The following is a 15413-nucleotide window of genomic DNA, read 5'->3' on the forward strand; positions in this document are numbered from 1 at the left end:
TTTCGGTATCGGGTATCGTATCGGTACCTCATCGGTTCAGTGTGGTATGGTACAGTATAGTATACCTCTGTACCAAAATAGCTTTCTAGCTATTTTTCTCATTTTTTATTCTCAGTGCACCTCGATACAGGTCGGTATGCCTTGGTACAGGCCGGTACATACCTTGGTACGCCTCGGTACAGGTCGGTATGGGGTGGTTCGCCTTAGTACAGGGTGGTACAGGGCCTGTACCAATTTGAAGTTAAGTTTCATGCTGGTTTTCTTCCGGTACGGTATGGTATGCCCTGTATTGAGCGGTACAGGGCGGTATGGCAGACTAAATGTACCAACCTATTGCAGTGTCGGTACATCCAGTATAGAGGCTGATTCGGCATATCGACTGCCGGTACGCCTCCAACCGAGTACTGGTACCGTTACGGTATGGTATGGTCAATATGCACCGGTACTAACCGATACAACATATCTTGGTCAATTAGTTGTGTTTTCAATCAAATTTTCAAATCGACAAGCATCATTTCTTTAAATTAGATTATAACAGTTTAAATAATCTATTGCTATCTTTAGCCCATCTGCACCCCAACACCAAAAATAAGTCTGAAACATGTTAAAGCTGTAATGCAGTCCTTAAGGTGCATTTGATTGTAGAATAGAAAGCTTGATTAGTTTGGTTAAATGAAGTTAGAGAGGGAAAAAAGAGGGTTAAATTGTTCCATCTTTCTATTGGAGTAAGTTACTCCTAAGTTAAGCGATATAAGTGGGTTAGGAGGAGAAAAAGTAAAGCATTTATGCTATGCCAGTTTTCCTGAAATATTCATTTTGCCTCTTTGAAAAAGTGGTTTAATCCATGTGCTCAAATAAGTGTTTGGATAAAAGATGGAATAAGTGGGTTAAAAACATTCTATTCCTTCTTATTCTCTAGCTAAATGTAACTTTAATTATGTGGTTGGTCTTTATGCCCATCTCCAAATTACATCCTTTCAAGATTTCAGGACAATATTATTGTGACTTGATTTACTTTGAAGCAAGGTTTTAAAACCCAATGTGTACGAACTTGTCCTTGATCGGACCATTGGGGTACTAAGTCTTGAGAAGCTAGGTCGTCTCAGTTCGTTTGGTAGCAACTAGTACAAACTAGTTTGGTGATTGTTACTAGCTAGTGCCCAACGATTACAACTAGGTCATGCCAAGAGGGGTGCTTGAGCATCTTCTCTTTTCCTTAATTGCTTTGCATGTGAAAGGAGGAAAGACAGAAGGAAGTAAGAGAGGAAGAATGGAAGCCTGCCAAATTCAAAACTTAGTAATCTCCTCTTCTGCCTTTTGTTTTTGCCATTTTTTGGCCAAAAATAAAAAATATAGAAAAAGGGAAAACCATGCCATTTTTTTTTCATTTGACATGATATTTGATATGTTGTTGTTTGGTGATCAACATACAATGCCATTCTTTGGGCCTTGTATTTTATTTTATGCAATTGTATTATTTTCAGAATAACAATTATTAAACATAAATAATAGTTTTGGTGTCCTAGTGAATTACCAAGATGTCCAGCTATCCTAAGCAAGTTTGCTGAATTGATACTGGAGGGCGTACCGGCCGGTGACCGGTTTGGCATGGTATGGACCATACCATGCTGTTCTGGGATGTACTGAAACAAAGAACTGGAGAGAGAGGGGGAGAGGCAGAAGGAGGAAAAGAGAGAGAGGGGGGAAAGGGAGAGAGTAAGAGGGAGGGGGAGAGAGAGTCCATACCATGCCATTCCGAGATATACTGAAACACAGAACTGGAGAGGGAGGGGAAGAGGCAGCAGGAAAAGAGAGCGATAGAGAGAGAGGCAAAGGGAGAGAGAGCGAGAGTGGGAGAGGGGAAGATGCTTACTAGTTACTAGTGATGCTGGGGGGCAGGGGGAGGGTGAGCATTGGTGTGCTCTAGATGGTTGTGAGTTCTCAAGGGGGTTATGATCACGAGCAACAGGGGAGGGGGGTTTCTCGAAAGACCGTGAGCCGAAGGGGGCTGGGGGTGTGGAGGTTTTAATCAGACTGAGCAGGACGAAAGGTTTTTAATTGAATCGAGCTGGGCAGGAGGTGGGGGGTTTGATCGAATAGAGTTGGGGGGAGGGTTGACGTTGGTTTAATCAAATGGTAAACCAAGATTAGAGCCGATTCAGCCTCTATATTGAGCCAACAGGGCAAATCGTCCTGGTTCCTATCTGTTCGGCTCGGTTGCCTCGAATTGGTTGGTTCGAGGCAGTACGATGGACCATGGTCCCAAGATTTGGTACCATTATTAACTTGGTGTCGACCAATTATTAAAGTCAGTCTAGGTTTTGAACCTTTTGAAGAATATTTCCAACTAGAGAGGGAGGGGGGGAGACAGGGCTTAAAAGCCCTTGTCATTGTTGGGGGAACAAAACCCAACTCATAGGGTTAGGGTAGAGTAAGGTTCGCCAACAGGTACGGGTACCGATACTTGTTGGCGGGTGAGTCGGTACGCTTGGACGTGCCGGTTCCGAATTGGCTTGCCTATTTTTTTAATCTTTTTAGGTTCAAGCATGCCCAAATTTTGTTTTTAATCTTTTCAGGTTTGATTAATTGGTAATCATTTTTTTCTACTTTTTTAATGATTTTAAGTATAATTTGATATATTTTTATATTTTTTGATGTTTCTATGATTCTGATACAACCTAAATATTATATTTTGTTATTTTCAAGTAATACAAAATATAAAATAATAAGTGAGATGTTGAATGCTACATGAAGCAATATGAAATATTCTAAAATCAATTAGTGAGATAAAAAATCTAAAATAATACAATCAATTACATATATTTAAAGTACAACATACATATTGATATCTAAAATCTTGTCGAGTGGCGATGTCTTTGTAGATATCCGGATCATTAGCATAGTCAGAAGGCACATCAACCCACTCTCTAACCAAGCACCCTGTAGTTCTGTATGTTCATCCCATAAGGTACGCGCTTTAAGTTATAAGTATTCTCGGATCTTTCACTGAAGCTTTGGCTCTGAGAGTTGTTCTCTGGCTGATAATATGGCTATGGAGGGGTCTATTCGAATATGCAGGCAGAAAAATTTGACCTATAAGATGCTACGGGATGCGTAGGACAGTAGCCATTGGAAGACGATGCCTCAAACGCACCATATCCATATTCGTATCTTTATGAGTCATTGACTGTCGTGGCTGCGAGTAATAGGATCCAATATATGACTTGAAACTTGATATGTCTATGGATTCTACTCCATATTCGAGGTCATTTGCAGTTAGATCGTATCCTCCTGAATAACCTCGAGGAGTCTGTGTCCTATGTACAATTATAGGCTCGTGGGCTCTATCAGATTGTGCACTCATAATCTCTATCTCGTATAGCATGCGTAAATTGAGACTTATCGGTGATTCGAAGACCACCTTGTGGTTGTCTCATAAACGGTGGTCTCATGCCCTTCACTCCCTTTCTGGCCAGTAGATCTATGACCACCAAAATTGTCATCGCTGCTCCTGGTCTCTAACTCCACACTCTCTAACAAGGCTGCAACTGCTTTTTGTTTTTTTCTGCACTGAGCAGTTGCCTGCTTACCTTTCGTGTCCTTCTGCCTGGCTACGTTCGCAGATGGATGTCGCCCTCCTGATTGAGTTGACCGGATAGCGTGGTAGCCTCGTCTAAGAAATTCTCGATCATTTCTCTGAGAGGATATCTTGGACAATTATGTGATAATTGACTCTTTAGTGACCCGTGTAGCTTGGCTGATTAGCTGGAAGAATGCGTGGAATAGTTGCAATCTACCCATTGCTTTGTATCGACCTTAGCCTCGTTGGCTATAAAATTGATTGGTCGTGGAGGCAATCCTGGCTCATCAAACTCTGGCTCTTGCCGTTGGCCCAGAAGCCATCCGATTATAGGATGATCATCATTGTCAACGAAAGCATTATGGATCGGATTTATGCACTTTAGCTCCACTTTCTTCTGAGTGCACTTTAGCTTCAACCTCGGATTATAGTGAACATATACAAAGGCGTTGAGGTATTTTTGTGTCAGACGGTTTCTTTGCTTATTATGGTTGAGGGCGAAGTTGGACCAGTTGCACTCAGCCACTCGAGGAGACCGCTTGGAAGAGTATCCAGATAGCTAGCCTCTTAATATTTCTTCTGGACAAACCAAAATGAATCCAATTATCACACATCACCGCCAGTCCATATGTGGACCACTTGCACTTGTATGAGACAATCCACTTCTCTAACTCCTTATTGTTGTCAAGAAGCTCACCGTAAATATTCTTTGATCCTGAAGGATCTACAACGGGATCGGCAGCCTGTATGAAGAAAATGACAGATCTATAGAACGTATTGTCTGCCGCATTCGTTGGGATGTGGCTGAAGTAGAATCAGGATTCAATAGCTCGCTACATATCCTTCTTCATATTCTTCTTTAGCATTGTGTCAACGCTCTACTGCTTCGAATTCTTGCTAAAAAAAGGCATGTAGATCTAAATCATGGATGATGACTCTTAGTGGAATCTCCCTGGAGCACTTCTTTCTGCTATCAAAAGTCCCTATCATAGATGCAATACGGCTACTGCTTCTGTTGACGGCCTTTCTAACTAAGAATATTCTTCTGAACTCTAGATCTTCCCTACTGCTTGCAGAAATAGAGCTCGACTCGTTGTGTGAGAGCCCAAATGGAGCTCTATGGCTGGCCACCATATCCTGCTGCCACTAATCATCTAGGCTTGCCTGAATGGTAGCCTGGATCTATGCCTCATTGTTTGGAGAGGGTGCCTTCTTTGACTCCCTAGAGAGAAAAGTGGCTCTGCCGATCGGCGGTCTACTCCACCTTCTTCTTGGCAACCCTCTCCTTTGTTGTTCTGAAATTAGTAAAGTGTTTTTTATTGTGCTGCTTCAACCTAGTTACCCCTCGAACTCTGTGTTGCACTGGTTGCACTTTCAGTGGTGTTGAGACCATGGTCTGCCGAACCGGTATCGGAACCCATATCGGTCGGTGTTCGGTATGGTTCGATGCCTGTTCAGTACCGTTCCGAATTGGTACGGGTGGGGCGTGCCGGTTCAAGAATCGATACTGAACCGGCACGCCCAATTTTTTATTGGGAGTTTTCAAGAATACTTAATTAATAATGTGAAACTTAGAGTTGCATTTTTCGGGACCCTGCTGTAGTTAGAATCTGGCTTGTCAAGAGGAGTTAAAATGCTGGCACTTCTCTGATTTAAGCACACTGAGCTGCTAGAAGATGCATGATGACCTCCAAGTTAATATTTTTCTAAAGAAATATTTAGAGTTCACATCCATTAGCCACAAGTCAGTAGAGAAGGATATTTGCTTCTTTCAGGTGATTGTATTAGACCTATTACCTCTCATGAGAAGTCTCCATAGACTATTTCTAGTATATCAGAAGGATTTTAAACAATTATGCACCACAAACCTCAAATAAAGAAGAGCATCTGCTAGATTAATTTAAGGAGCGGACAATGTGAAACATTGAATGAAAAATGCACTAAAGGTTAGAAAGATTATTCTACATTTGCAGGTACTTAAGTCATCAAATGTTAAGTAAACATGTTGATACCTCATTAAACAAATACTTTAAGCATGTCAACTGCTTGAAGTTATAGTTGCTTCCATTACTGTATTAAATAAGCTCTGCCATTACCAAAGCTGTGATGAACAACCCTTCATTCTACCAGGACCATGTTCCACTGTTTGCTCTGTTGAAGGATCCGTTGGCCTGCCATAACTAGTTCCCACTCCAATAGAAGAGTTTATGTAGCATATACAAGGGATGTCGGAAGCAAAGGTGCCATTGATAAAAGATATTGTGCTTTTTGTAGGCTAAAGCTTTACTTTTCAGTGCTTGAACCTCTTGCAACTTCACCTCTTTCGTTTTCTCCAGTTGTTATATTCGAATGTCCGGACTCAAGAATAAGTGAAACTCAGAGGTATCATGATTGAGGCTAGTGATATCCAATTGAAACTTCGAGCCAGATCAAGCTGTAAGCATCTAACAGATTCCTATTTCCCAGCTAGTTGGTGATATCTGTGAATATGAGTGCAAGCCGACTAGATCAACTCCGTCACCTTGTTGGCACCTTACCATTTGGGACTTTCTCACTTGCTTGCATGGATTGTAAATGGAGGCCCGAGCAATTTGGGGCCAGGTTCGGCTGAAAATTTGTTAAAAAAAATTAAGGGCCCGTCTTGAGCCTAGCCTGGCTCGAAAGTATATGTTGAGTCAATTGAGTTGAGGTCTGATACTCCAGATCCTGGTTGGCCAAGGTTGGCCCTGTTGTTTAGACCTTGTGTTGGCTCTGGGTCTAGGCTTGACTCTATGAGGTCCTGGTCCATTGACTGGCCCGCACTCTTATTGGGCTTGGGCCAACCTAAAGAGGCCAGCCCAATAATTGCATGTGTGCCGCACGTGATGAATGCGAGAGGACTTCGGTTGGGAGTCTCCTTTCTCCCCATTTTCGATCCCGATTGCAATCGGAAAAGGCGGAATCCCAAGCTTATCCGAACTCTGAAGAGCTTGGATCATTGCCTATTTAAGATTTTCCAAGCTTCCCCTTGAGATCCATCAAGGAATAGAGCTAGAGGTCTCTTGATTCCAAGCATTCTTTCCGAGGTTCTTCCATTGTTTCTCGTCGGAAAAGGTCGTCGGAGAGCCTTACCGAACGAAGGTAGGAACTCTTCATCTTCTTCTCTTCCTTTGGGTTTTACGCTTTGGATTCACGGTTTTGAGCCAGCAAGCGCCGAAACTTCTTCCAAAATCGGGCACCCCTATTTCGGTTTCTTCCACCGGGTTTTGGCATCGCTGGCTGCCGGGTTCAGCCGGGGATTGCGACTGCTGGAGGATGTAGATGATTAGGGCATCCAGATCATCGTAGCTGCCACAAGTTGCTGTTGCCGGTGAGGGAAAAAGGAAGAAGAGGGAGATTGGAAGAAGGGTTCTTCCCTCTTCTCTTTTTTCTCCCTTCTCTCTCTCCTCTATACTCTCCCTAGAAGATTCAAGAAATCCAGAATCGGGTCATGTCAACCTGCTCTACGAATCCGAATTGATCCCTAAAAAGAAGCCCAAAACTGCCTTGGTGCCCGGGTCATCTACTGGACTGATCACCCAGCCTTGTCAAGTGTCTATGGAACCCACTGATGATGAACTATGTTAGACAACCTTGGCCTTGATCGAGTCCCTGCTCTATGATTTACTCTCGAATCACTTAGGCCTGACTCATCCAGAATCATCGAACGCTATCATCCGGGTAATCATCCCTACTTTTTATTATTTAATTCGATTAAAATCGTCATCAAAAATTAATTTCGCTTTTAATGTTTTTAGTAGGGTTAACTGAATTGCTTAGTGAAGTTTGACGGTCTAAGAAGAAAGAAGTAAGTAGACCTTACGCTCTTTATTATTTTTCAAATGATCATGTTTTTCGTGCTAAAACTTGCTTGTAAAAATATCATGCTTTTCTTAGAATTATGGATCATGTGTGTTATGAAAATCATGCTTTATTATAAAAAATAGTTATATGAATGTTTTAATGAAAATAACTTTGTTATGAAATATGAATCTAATCATGCCATTTAGTATTTTTCATCTATTTATATGTATGTTTTACGAAAAACATATGAGCTTACTAAAGGCTCTCAGATAGCTATGTATGGTCTCTAGAATTGAAAAAATCGATATCCGAAGCTAGCATCCATATGAACACTAGCTCCGCCAATAGGTATAAAGTTGGTATACGAAATATGAATTATGCCGATTACGAACACGGGTCTTGTCACGGATATAAAGTGACCATAGCACGAATATCTGTGAGTAATGTTTGAACTATGATATGGCTAAATAATAGAAGAACAATTTATATATTTATTAGCAAAATGAACTTGGAGCTATGTTTATTGAATATGAATGATTTATGCACGCATGATTTGCTTTATGACTTGTTTTGTTATATTGTATTATGAAATGTTTATTTTGGAATATCTGTTATTTTTCTAAAATGATGCATTGGCATGGAAAAACTCATGCTTGATCTGATAAGATAGTGAAAGGTTTACTTACTGAGTTGTGTCGCTCATATATCTTTATTTTTCTTTTTCTCTCTCTAAACGAATATGGTCAATAGGAATGAAGAATAGTCCAGGCTTGTAGTTCGCGCTAGCAAGCTGGGCAATCTATATAGTAGAGCAAAACTTTAGTTCTTCAGTTGATTATAAATTTGTAGTTAGTAATTTTCTGAATAATAAGGATTATGGGTTTGGTATTTATATTTGGATTTAGACGCTTTGAACCAGTATTGGTTGCATTTAAGGGATAATGAAATTGGATTCCTATATATTCTTTTATATTCTAGATGGATTTGAAAGTTGAATGTAATGTTGGCTTCGTGTTGTCGTGGGCTGTACCCTTTAGTAGCTCGGCCTTGTCATGCTCCGGATCTAGGACGTGACGGACTCAGCCTGACCTAGCCCATTGTTGACCCTACTTTCTGCCATTAATGGATGAATGAATGGTTGGAGGAGTTGCAAGGACAATAGAAGTAGTAGGAGGGCCTTTTTTTCTCCTCTCTTTTTTGTTTTTTGTTGCTATTTAATTGTAATTAAATAGCTTCTTTCCCCTTTTCTTGTTACTAAATCATATCTTGTAGATTCTCTGTGACCTAGAGTAGGGTTCGCTTGGTGAAGCAGTCTACACAAAATGAAGTGCCGTTTGTTTACTCAATTTAATGCCTATGTTGTTTCTTAGATTATATATGGCTCTTCTTGAAATGCAACCCTAAACATAATGTGTTGTGTGATTTTCATATATTTAGTTTCCATTCAATGCTAAGTTTGATGTGAATTAGTCTATTAGGTCTTTTATGTCTTCTATTTTTTGAGAGAGGAAACTGACCTGCTTTATGATTACCTAGGTCTAGATTTTGGATGCACCAACCAAGAACAGAACCTAGAACCTTTGGTTACTAAGTAGAGGGCTGTGACTATTGGGACAAGCCCCAATTTGCAACTTCATTTGTCTTGACCGAGGTTAAATTATTCTATTCTTGCTTTGGCTTGTTAGAAATGCTCATAATCAAATTAAGAATTTCCCAGTCTCTTCATTTAGAAGGTTAAGCTTGATGAGTATCATATCAATGCTCTTTCATGAAAAGCCTCCAACTAGAAGGAACCTTAAGAAAATTTTACCAAATGGAAGGGTTTAGGGTTGACTATCTGAGAAAAGAACCTTGGCTTTTGAGTTTGACTCAGGCTATGGACTTATTGGAAGAGCAGAATATTCAGCCTTCATGCTGATATTTGGAATATGATTTGTCATGCTATGAAAAAGTGCTCTCAGTATTCTATGAAGAGTCAAAAATCCAAATAATCTGGTTATCCAGAAAATAAAACAAAATATTTGTTCGACATTTATATTAGGATTTATAAAGAAGTCCTGATGTCAACGTTCATTTGAGCTTAGGTCACCTAGGCTCTTAAACTATTGGAATTAATTAAGTTTATTACATTAGAGAATGGCACATGCAACACACAATGCCGTGAAGTTGTGGAAGCATGAGACTTTACTACTGTGCGCCTCTGATATTGGATTATATAGTTGACTAGATGTCATTTAGAGAAAACCAAACTGTTGAGTATAGACATCTATTGAATATTCAGATGGTGAGAAAAGCTAATGCATGAGCTAGACTAATGTATCAACCTGCCAGTTTAGTATAATAAACCTTTGATTTGAAATTGTAGATTGAATTAAATTTGGTTAAACAGAACCTATCGACTTTCCTATTGATTTCGACTGCATTGCCATGAAGTTATAAATAGAAAACAAGAGAGAAAGTTTAACCTTTATTAAGGGGGGTTATCTCAACTATCAACAAGGCACCCAACCTTTATGCTGACAATTATGACAATTATGTTCTTCCTGCAGAAAAATATATGCAATAGTCGATCCGAATAATTTAATGATCTCCACTTGCAGTATACTTTCATAATTTTTAAAATCAAATGTTAGGGTTTCGCCTTTAGGGACGGCTAGAAAAATCTGGGGCTCTCATTCTGCTCTTGCAGCGTCCAGGACTGTGCTCGTCTCTGGGTGACCCCACTCCTGGCTTCTTGAAGGTGAACTTTGATGATAGCGCTGGTGTGGGCGGGAGTTGTGGAGGCGTGGGATTTGTTCTCAGAGAGCACGATGCCAGACTGGTGGCGGTTGGCGGTCGGTGTATATTTGACATGTCTGCTGGTTGTGCTGAGCTTAAAGCTACTTGGGAGGACATCACCTTCACGAGGCGGGAGCTGGGTGCAGACTGGATCCTCCTCGAGGGGGACTCGGCCACGGTGATCGAGTGGGTTGGGGGTCAGGGAGGCGATGCGGAGGGAGGGTCACTGCTCCACGACATTCGCAGGCTTCTGGAGGAGTATGGCTCCCACTTGGCCACGCACGTCTACAGGAAGGCAAATAGTGCTGCTGACTGGGTTGTCTCCTTTGCTGCTCACCATTCCGGTGGATTCATATGCGGAAACCAAGGCTCTCTGCCTGAGCCCCTACGTGGGCACCTATTTTCTGATTTTGTTGGCTGCATTCACACCCGTTGTGTGTAAGCCGCCATTATACCAAAAAAAAAAAAAATCAAATGTTGGGATGTTCGATACTGAGTTAATTGAGTTTTCCAACCAGAATTTTGTATATTTAGGATCATCAAAAATTTCTCATATAAGCCATTAAATTGGGGTGTGCATTCATGTGTTTGTCTATATATATATGTATGTATGTATTTATATACATATATGCTTTCACATAATATCCAAAAGATGTTCTTTAGTCTACCTTTCCTCTTACCTTGCATTAGTAGATTTAAATTTTTTTATTATTTGCAGAATGATGTAGATCTTGTTCATGAGATAGAAGCTGTTATTGGAAAGCAATTAGATAAATCCGAATATGAAGAAAAAGTGGTTCTGGAAGATATCACAAAGGTACATTATCTTACTAAATCAGCTTATTTCAATTGGTTTTCTTATGATTAGCTTATCAATTTGCTAGTTGTACTTCCAAAATAGGAATGCTCCTAACCTTTTTTTTTAAATTCTTCGTGAGTAGGATGTAAAGTACTATGGTAATCACTATTTAGCTGAAATGAAAGAATTGATTTTTTTGAGGAAAGAAGAAGTGAATTTTCATTTGCTATTTTGAGTCATTATTGTGCTTATACAGTCATATATGGGTACTAAGTAAATTTTAACTAGAAACAATGATATATAAAAGGAATACCTAAAATATGCAGGCATGGTATTATGTATAAAGGTTCAATGGCCAATATTGAGTATCGTATCATCCATGACCTGTACAGTTATGATATTAGCATCAGGTTTTGACTAACATGCCTGGAAACAAAACTGAGTATATTAGAACAAAAAAATGAAAAATAGAAGTAAAATTCAGGAAAATGTTTGTTTGGGGAGGAGACTTTAAGATGATCTATGGTTTATCAATGTTATGTAGAATGAAACCGAATTATTAATTTCTTTAATTCAAGAACATATAAGATGGAAATGCATTTTTCTACGATTATCATGTCTGTAAATGTTGCAGAAGTGGCATCAACTGGATGTGCATTACTTAGATATTAGGTTCTGACATTTCCTTTTAAAGTTTCGGATATTCTGAAAAATGTAGTGGAACTTGGGGAGTTTTTTGGGGAAGCAAACGATATAGATTAAGGTTGGCACAGTATTGGCTTGGCCTGCAGGAATTGTTCCGGTGATTCAAGAATCAGGATGTGTGACCTTTCGTCAAGAGGTTTTCACATCCTTCAAAGCAAGGTAATTCTGTGGCACACTGGCTAAAGAGGCAGGGATACCAGTGAACTGGGATTCACACGCCAATGGATTTTATTCGTCTCCTTCTGTCAGATCTGAGTCTTGGTTATCTATTTATTGATCTAGCTGTGTGCCGATAGGTGCTACGCAAATGTGGTTCGTGTCGCTATCCAACTTGTTCCTTCTTATCATGGGGAAAATATTATGGACATGCTTGACCACGCCATACAGAGCCTTGCAGGGCCTTTGGCATTACCACTAACTAGCATTAGCCATGTGCTGTGCTGGTCGCCTGCATCTGGGTCTTAGATGCCGCATCCTAGCTGCAGACAAATAGATGCAGGAGTTTGGTTGCCTGCAGCTAGACCAGATCACGATGTAGGCAACTGAGTTGCACTTTATAGCCTTTTTTACTATATCTAGAGATGTAGCCAAAAATGGGCACATCCTAGATGCGGGCTTTAGGTGCAGCATTAGAAGGCTACCATCACTTCCCTTTCTTTCTAATAATCATATGATCATAATATTACTATGATCATAATAATGAAATATTAGCATGATTTTATCATAATTTCTTATTATAGTTCTTTATATGTTAAATAACAAAAAATATCATAGCATCATATAATAATATATATTATATATAATTATAATATATTATGTAACTATAATGTAATAATATAATACAAGTCTAATATGAAGATATAAAAGCATAATAATTATTACAAAAATATGAATAATTACTTTATTATATTATATTAGCGATGCTAATTAATTTTTAAAACAAAATAATATGATAATTACATGAATACTATGATTCTTATTATGTTATACATAATATTTTATATTTTGTTTTATTATTAGATTATATAATTTTATGTCTTTTATTATAATATTGTATATTATATTATATTATTAATAATTATAATATGATATTATGATAATAAAAATATTGGCAGAAGTAATCTTACCATGTGAGGGTGATCACACCTCCATATTAAACAAACAAACACAAGAATTGCATTTGCATTTTTCAGATGCAGGCAAGTAAAACAAATGCAAATACATATGCAACATTTCTAGTTGCACCTGCATCTAGAAATGTGGGCAACCAAACAGCCCCTAAGTGTAGCTATGATAAATCGAGCATAGTTATGATTCATTCAATCCCAAATGGCCTTTCCTACTTTCACACCCAAAAGGGAAAAAAAATCTTTTGGATGCGATTTGTTTTTATTTCCATATTTATTAGGATACCAAAGCACTTTGTAGATGAGGACTCTGGAGATATCTGAGATCCATCGGGACGGTGGGTGTGTTGAAGTTTATTCTGGACTAATTATTTTTTTTAAAGAAAATGTTGTTTGGCTGTATTGGAACTCCACAAAGGGGTAGTCCAGTCATAAAATAATCTGGATACAAAACAGGAGCCCAATTTCAAAGGGAGTTTCTGGTCACAAAAAGTACTCCCATTAAAGTAGTATATAGAGATAGAAGTAGATAGGTGGATCAATGGATGATTAGTTGCTTTAGTTTTAACAAAGTGATATTGTTGCTGTCTAGAAAATATAAAGCATGTACCTAGTTAATGAGCCTTTTTCGTATCCCATGTTGATGGTTGATAGATTTGTTGAAAGATTTTGAGCTCATTCAGCTGGAGCTGATGATTGGAGAATCCAATTTGCTATTTGTTTTGCAGGTTTACAAAGCCAGACGTGTTGCAAATATGAAGATGATGGATGATGGGTTTGAAGAGAGAGCAGAAGCTAGAAAAGCACAGAAGCTGAGAACATTGGCGGCGAAGGGCTTGCTAAAGAAGCGGAAAAGGTAGAACCAATGTTTCTGAGACCATTGGTAGAGAAGGGTTTGCTAAAGAAGCAGTAGATGGAATTTTTGCTATTTATTCTTAAAAATAGAGAAAGAAAAGAAAGAAAGCAACATCAAATTCCTTTACCATTTTCATTCCCACACTTCCCTTGACGAGTTCCACAAATTTTGGTAGGGTAGTAAGCAGTGTGTATGCTCTTTTTTTGCTTAATTACTTCAAAGTTATAGATTTTTGGGGGCACCTGTGGTCTCCACTGCACATAGGCTTACCCATCCAGCTTTTCCTTTCACTAACAGAAAAATCTTATTTAGTTAGGCCTTGTAGTTGGCTATGTTCTTGTGTTATGTCGTACTTAGCATAGTTATTATTTTTGTATTAGTAAAATACAGATAAGTTGTTCAGCTTGATTTTAGATCATCATGAACTATAGTTTTCCTTTTCTTGCTCAACATGAACTAACCGCCCAGAACATGCTGTGCTTTATGATTTGCCCACCTGAATGTGTGAAATTTTGAGGTAATAAGTTTGCTACTTTCTGTATGGGAAGCAATTTCTCAATATTTAAAAATAAATAAACATCCAAAGTTCCAAACTTTTCATTGTTTCAATATGTGGTACGTTTTTGAAAAAAATGAATATTGTTAAATCCTAGAGGTGACAATAGGTCAGGTTGGTTGGGTGGAAAACATTCTTAATGCATACACAATCCATTTACACGAAGGCTGCAACATTTATTTTTGGTAGACACATCGACTCTGTCAATCCAATCAGTTAGTTTATTTTCAAATTATATATCTCACTAAATAAAAATAAAATAAGATAAAGAAGAAAATCTAAACTTGAACATGGGTTTAGGTTAAGCTCTAGTTGCACTGGTATGTGGAACATCTTTTTTTTATTTTCTGAAGATATTGGGATTCTGAAAATCTAGGTAAAGGATGGATGATACAATAGTTATGGAAGACTCTTTCATAAAATTTAACAAATGAATATTTGAATTATAGATTTTGCTAGGCATGCTAGAATGAGAGAGACAGCGAGAGGTTTGGGGGTTGTGCTATACTTTTTATTGAGCTAATCAACATTTTAGAAAGATTTAAAGAAAAAAGTTACATAGAATTGTATAATGTGCGTTCGCATGTTCGACTTGACAGTCTCATGGCAACGGTTGTGCGTGGAAGAAAGGCTTGTCTTTTGAAATCTTTGAAATCATTGTTACTATGTCATCTTTCTTAGTAACGACGTAAGTCATCATATGATGATGGGGTAGATGGCCAAACAATTAGGTATGCGTGATGTTTCTGAGGTAGAAATGATGGATGTGCTCAAATTTTGGTCTGCTCTCATCGTCATCATTAACTATGGTAATTGGGCATTGTTAGACAATTAAAAGAAAAAGGAGACAGGTGAAGGGTAAGATGATGCGCCAAAGGAGGAGAGGGGTATTGGTGGACAGCGGATGAAGGTGGAGCATGGCAGAAGAGAGAGAAAAAGTGATGAAGAGTGGAATGCTGGTAAATTATGGATGAAGGCAAAGCAAGAGAAGGCAGAAGATAGAGATAGGAGGATGAAGAGGAGATGCAAGGATTCTTTACATAGGTGTGTTAGTCCTACATCGGCTATGCATTAAGTAGATTTTGGTATTTATATAGGATCAAGAAAATTAAATACCATTTTCTTGCTAATCCTTTTGGGTGACAATTTGGATTGTTACAAATAAAAACAGAGAGGACCGGTTCACAAAG

The 15413-nt window shown here is 38.7% G+C and overlaps 1 protein-coding gene across 2 annotated transcripts in view; it reads left to right on the forward strand.

Annotated features, from left to right (window-relative positions):
- The window catches only part of RH36 (RNA helicase 36), a 31992-nt gene extending 17875 nt beyond the window's left edge, over positions 1-14117 (forward strand). Inside the window, exons 5-6 of one of the 2 annotated variants that reach the window (XM_008805205.5) lie at positions 10899-10997; positions 13540-14117. In XM_008805205.5, coding sequence (XP_008803427.4) covers positions 10899-10997; positions 13540-13671 — 231 coding nt within the window. In that variant the 3' untranslated portion in view covers positions 13672-14117. Of the gene's footprint in view, positions 1-10091; positions 10820-10898; positions 10998-13539 lie in introns of those variants that run through there. The other variant, XM_026808416.4, reaches the window with a different exon arrangement.
- The last annotated feature ends 1296 nt before the right edge of the window (positions 14118-15413 follow it).

The sequence above is a fragment of the Phoenix dactylifera genome, chromosome 5, assembly GCF_051530095.1.
Source record: "Phoenix dactylifera cultivar Ajwa chromosome 5, Ajwa_hap1_PhDact_Kaust_v1.1, whole genome shotgun sequence".
In the NCBI taxonomy this organism is placed as follows: Eukaryota; Viridiplantae; Streptophyta; class Magnoliopsida; order Arecales; family Arecaceae; genus Phoenix; species Phoenix dactylifera.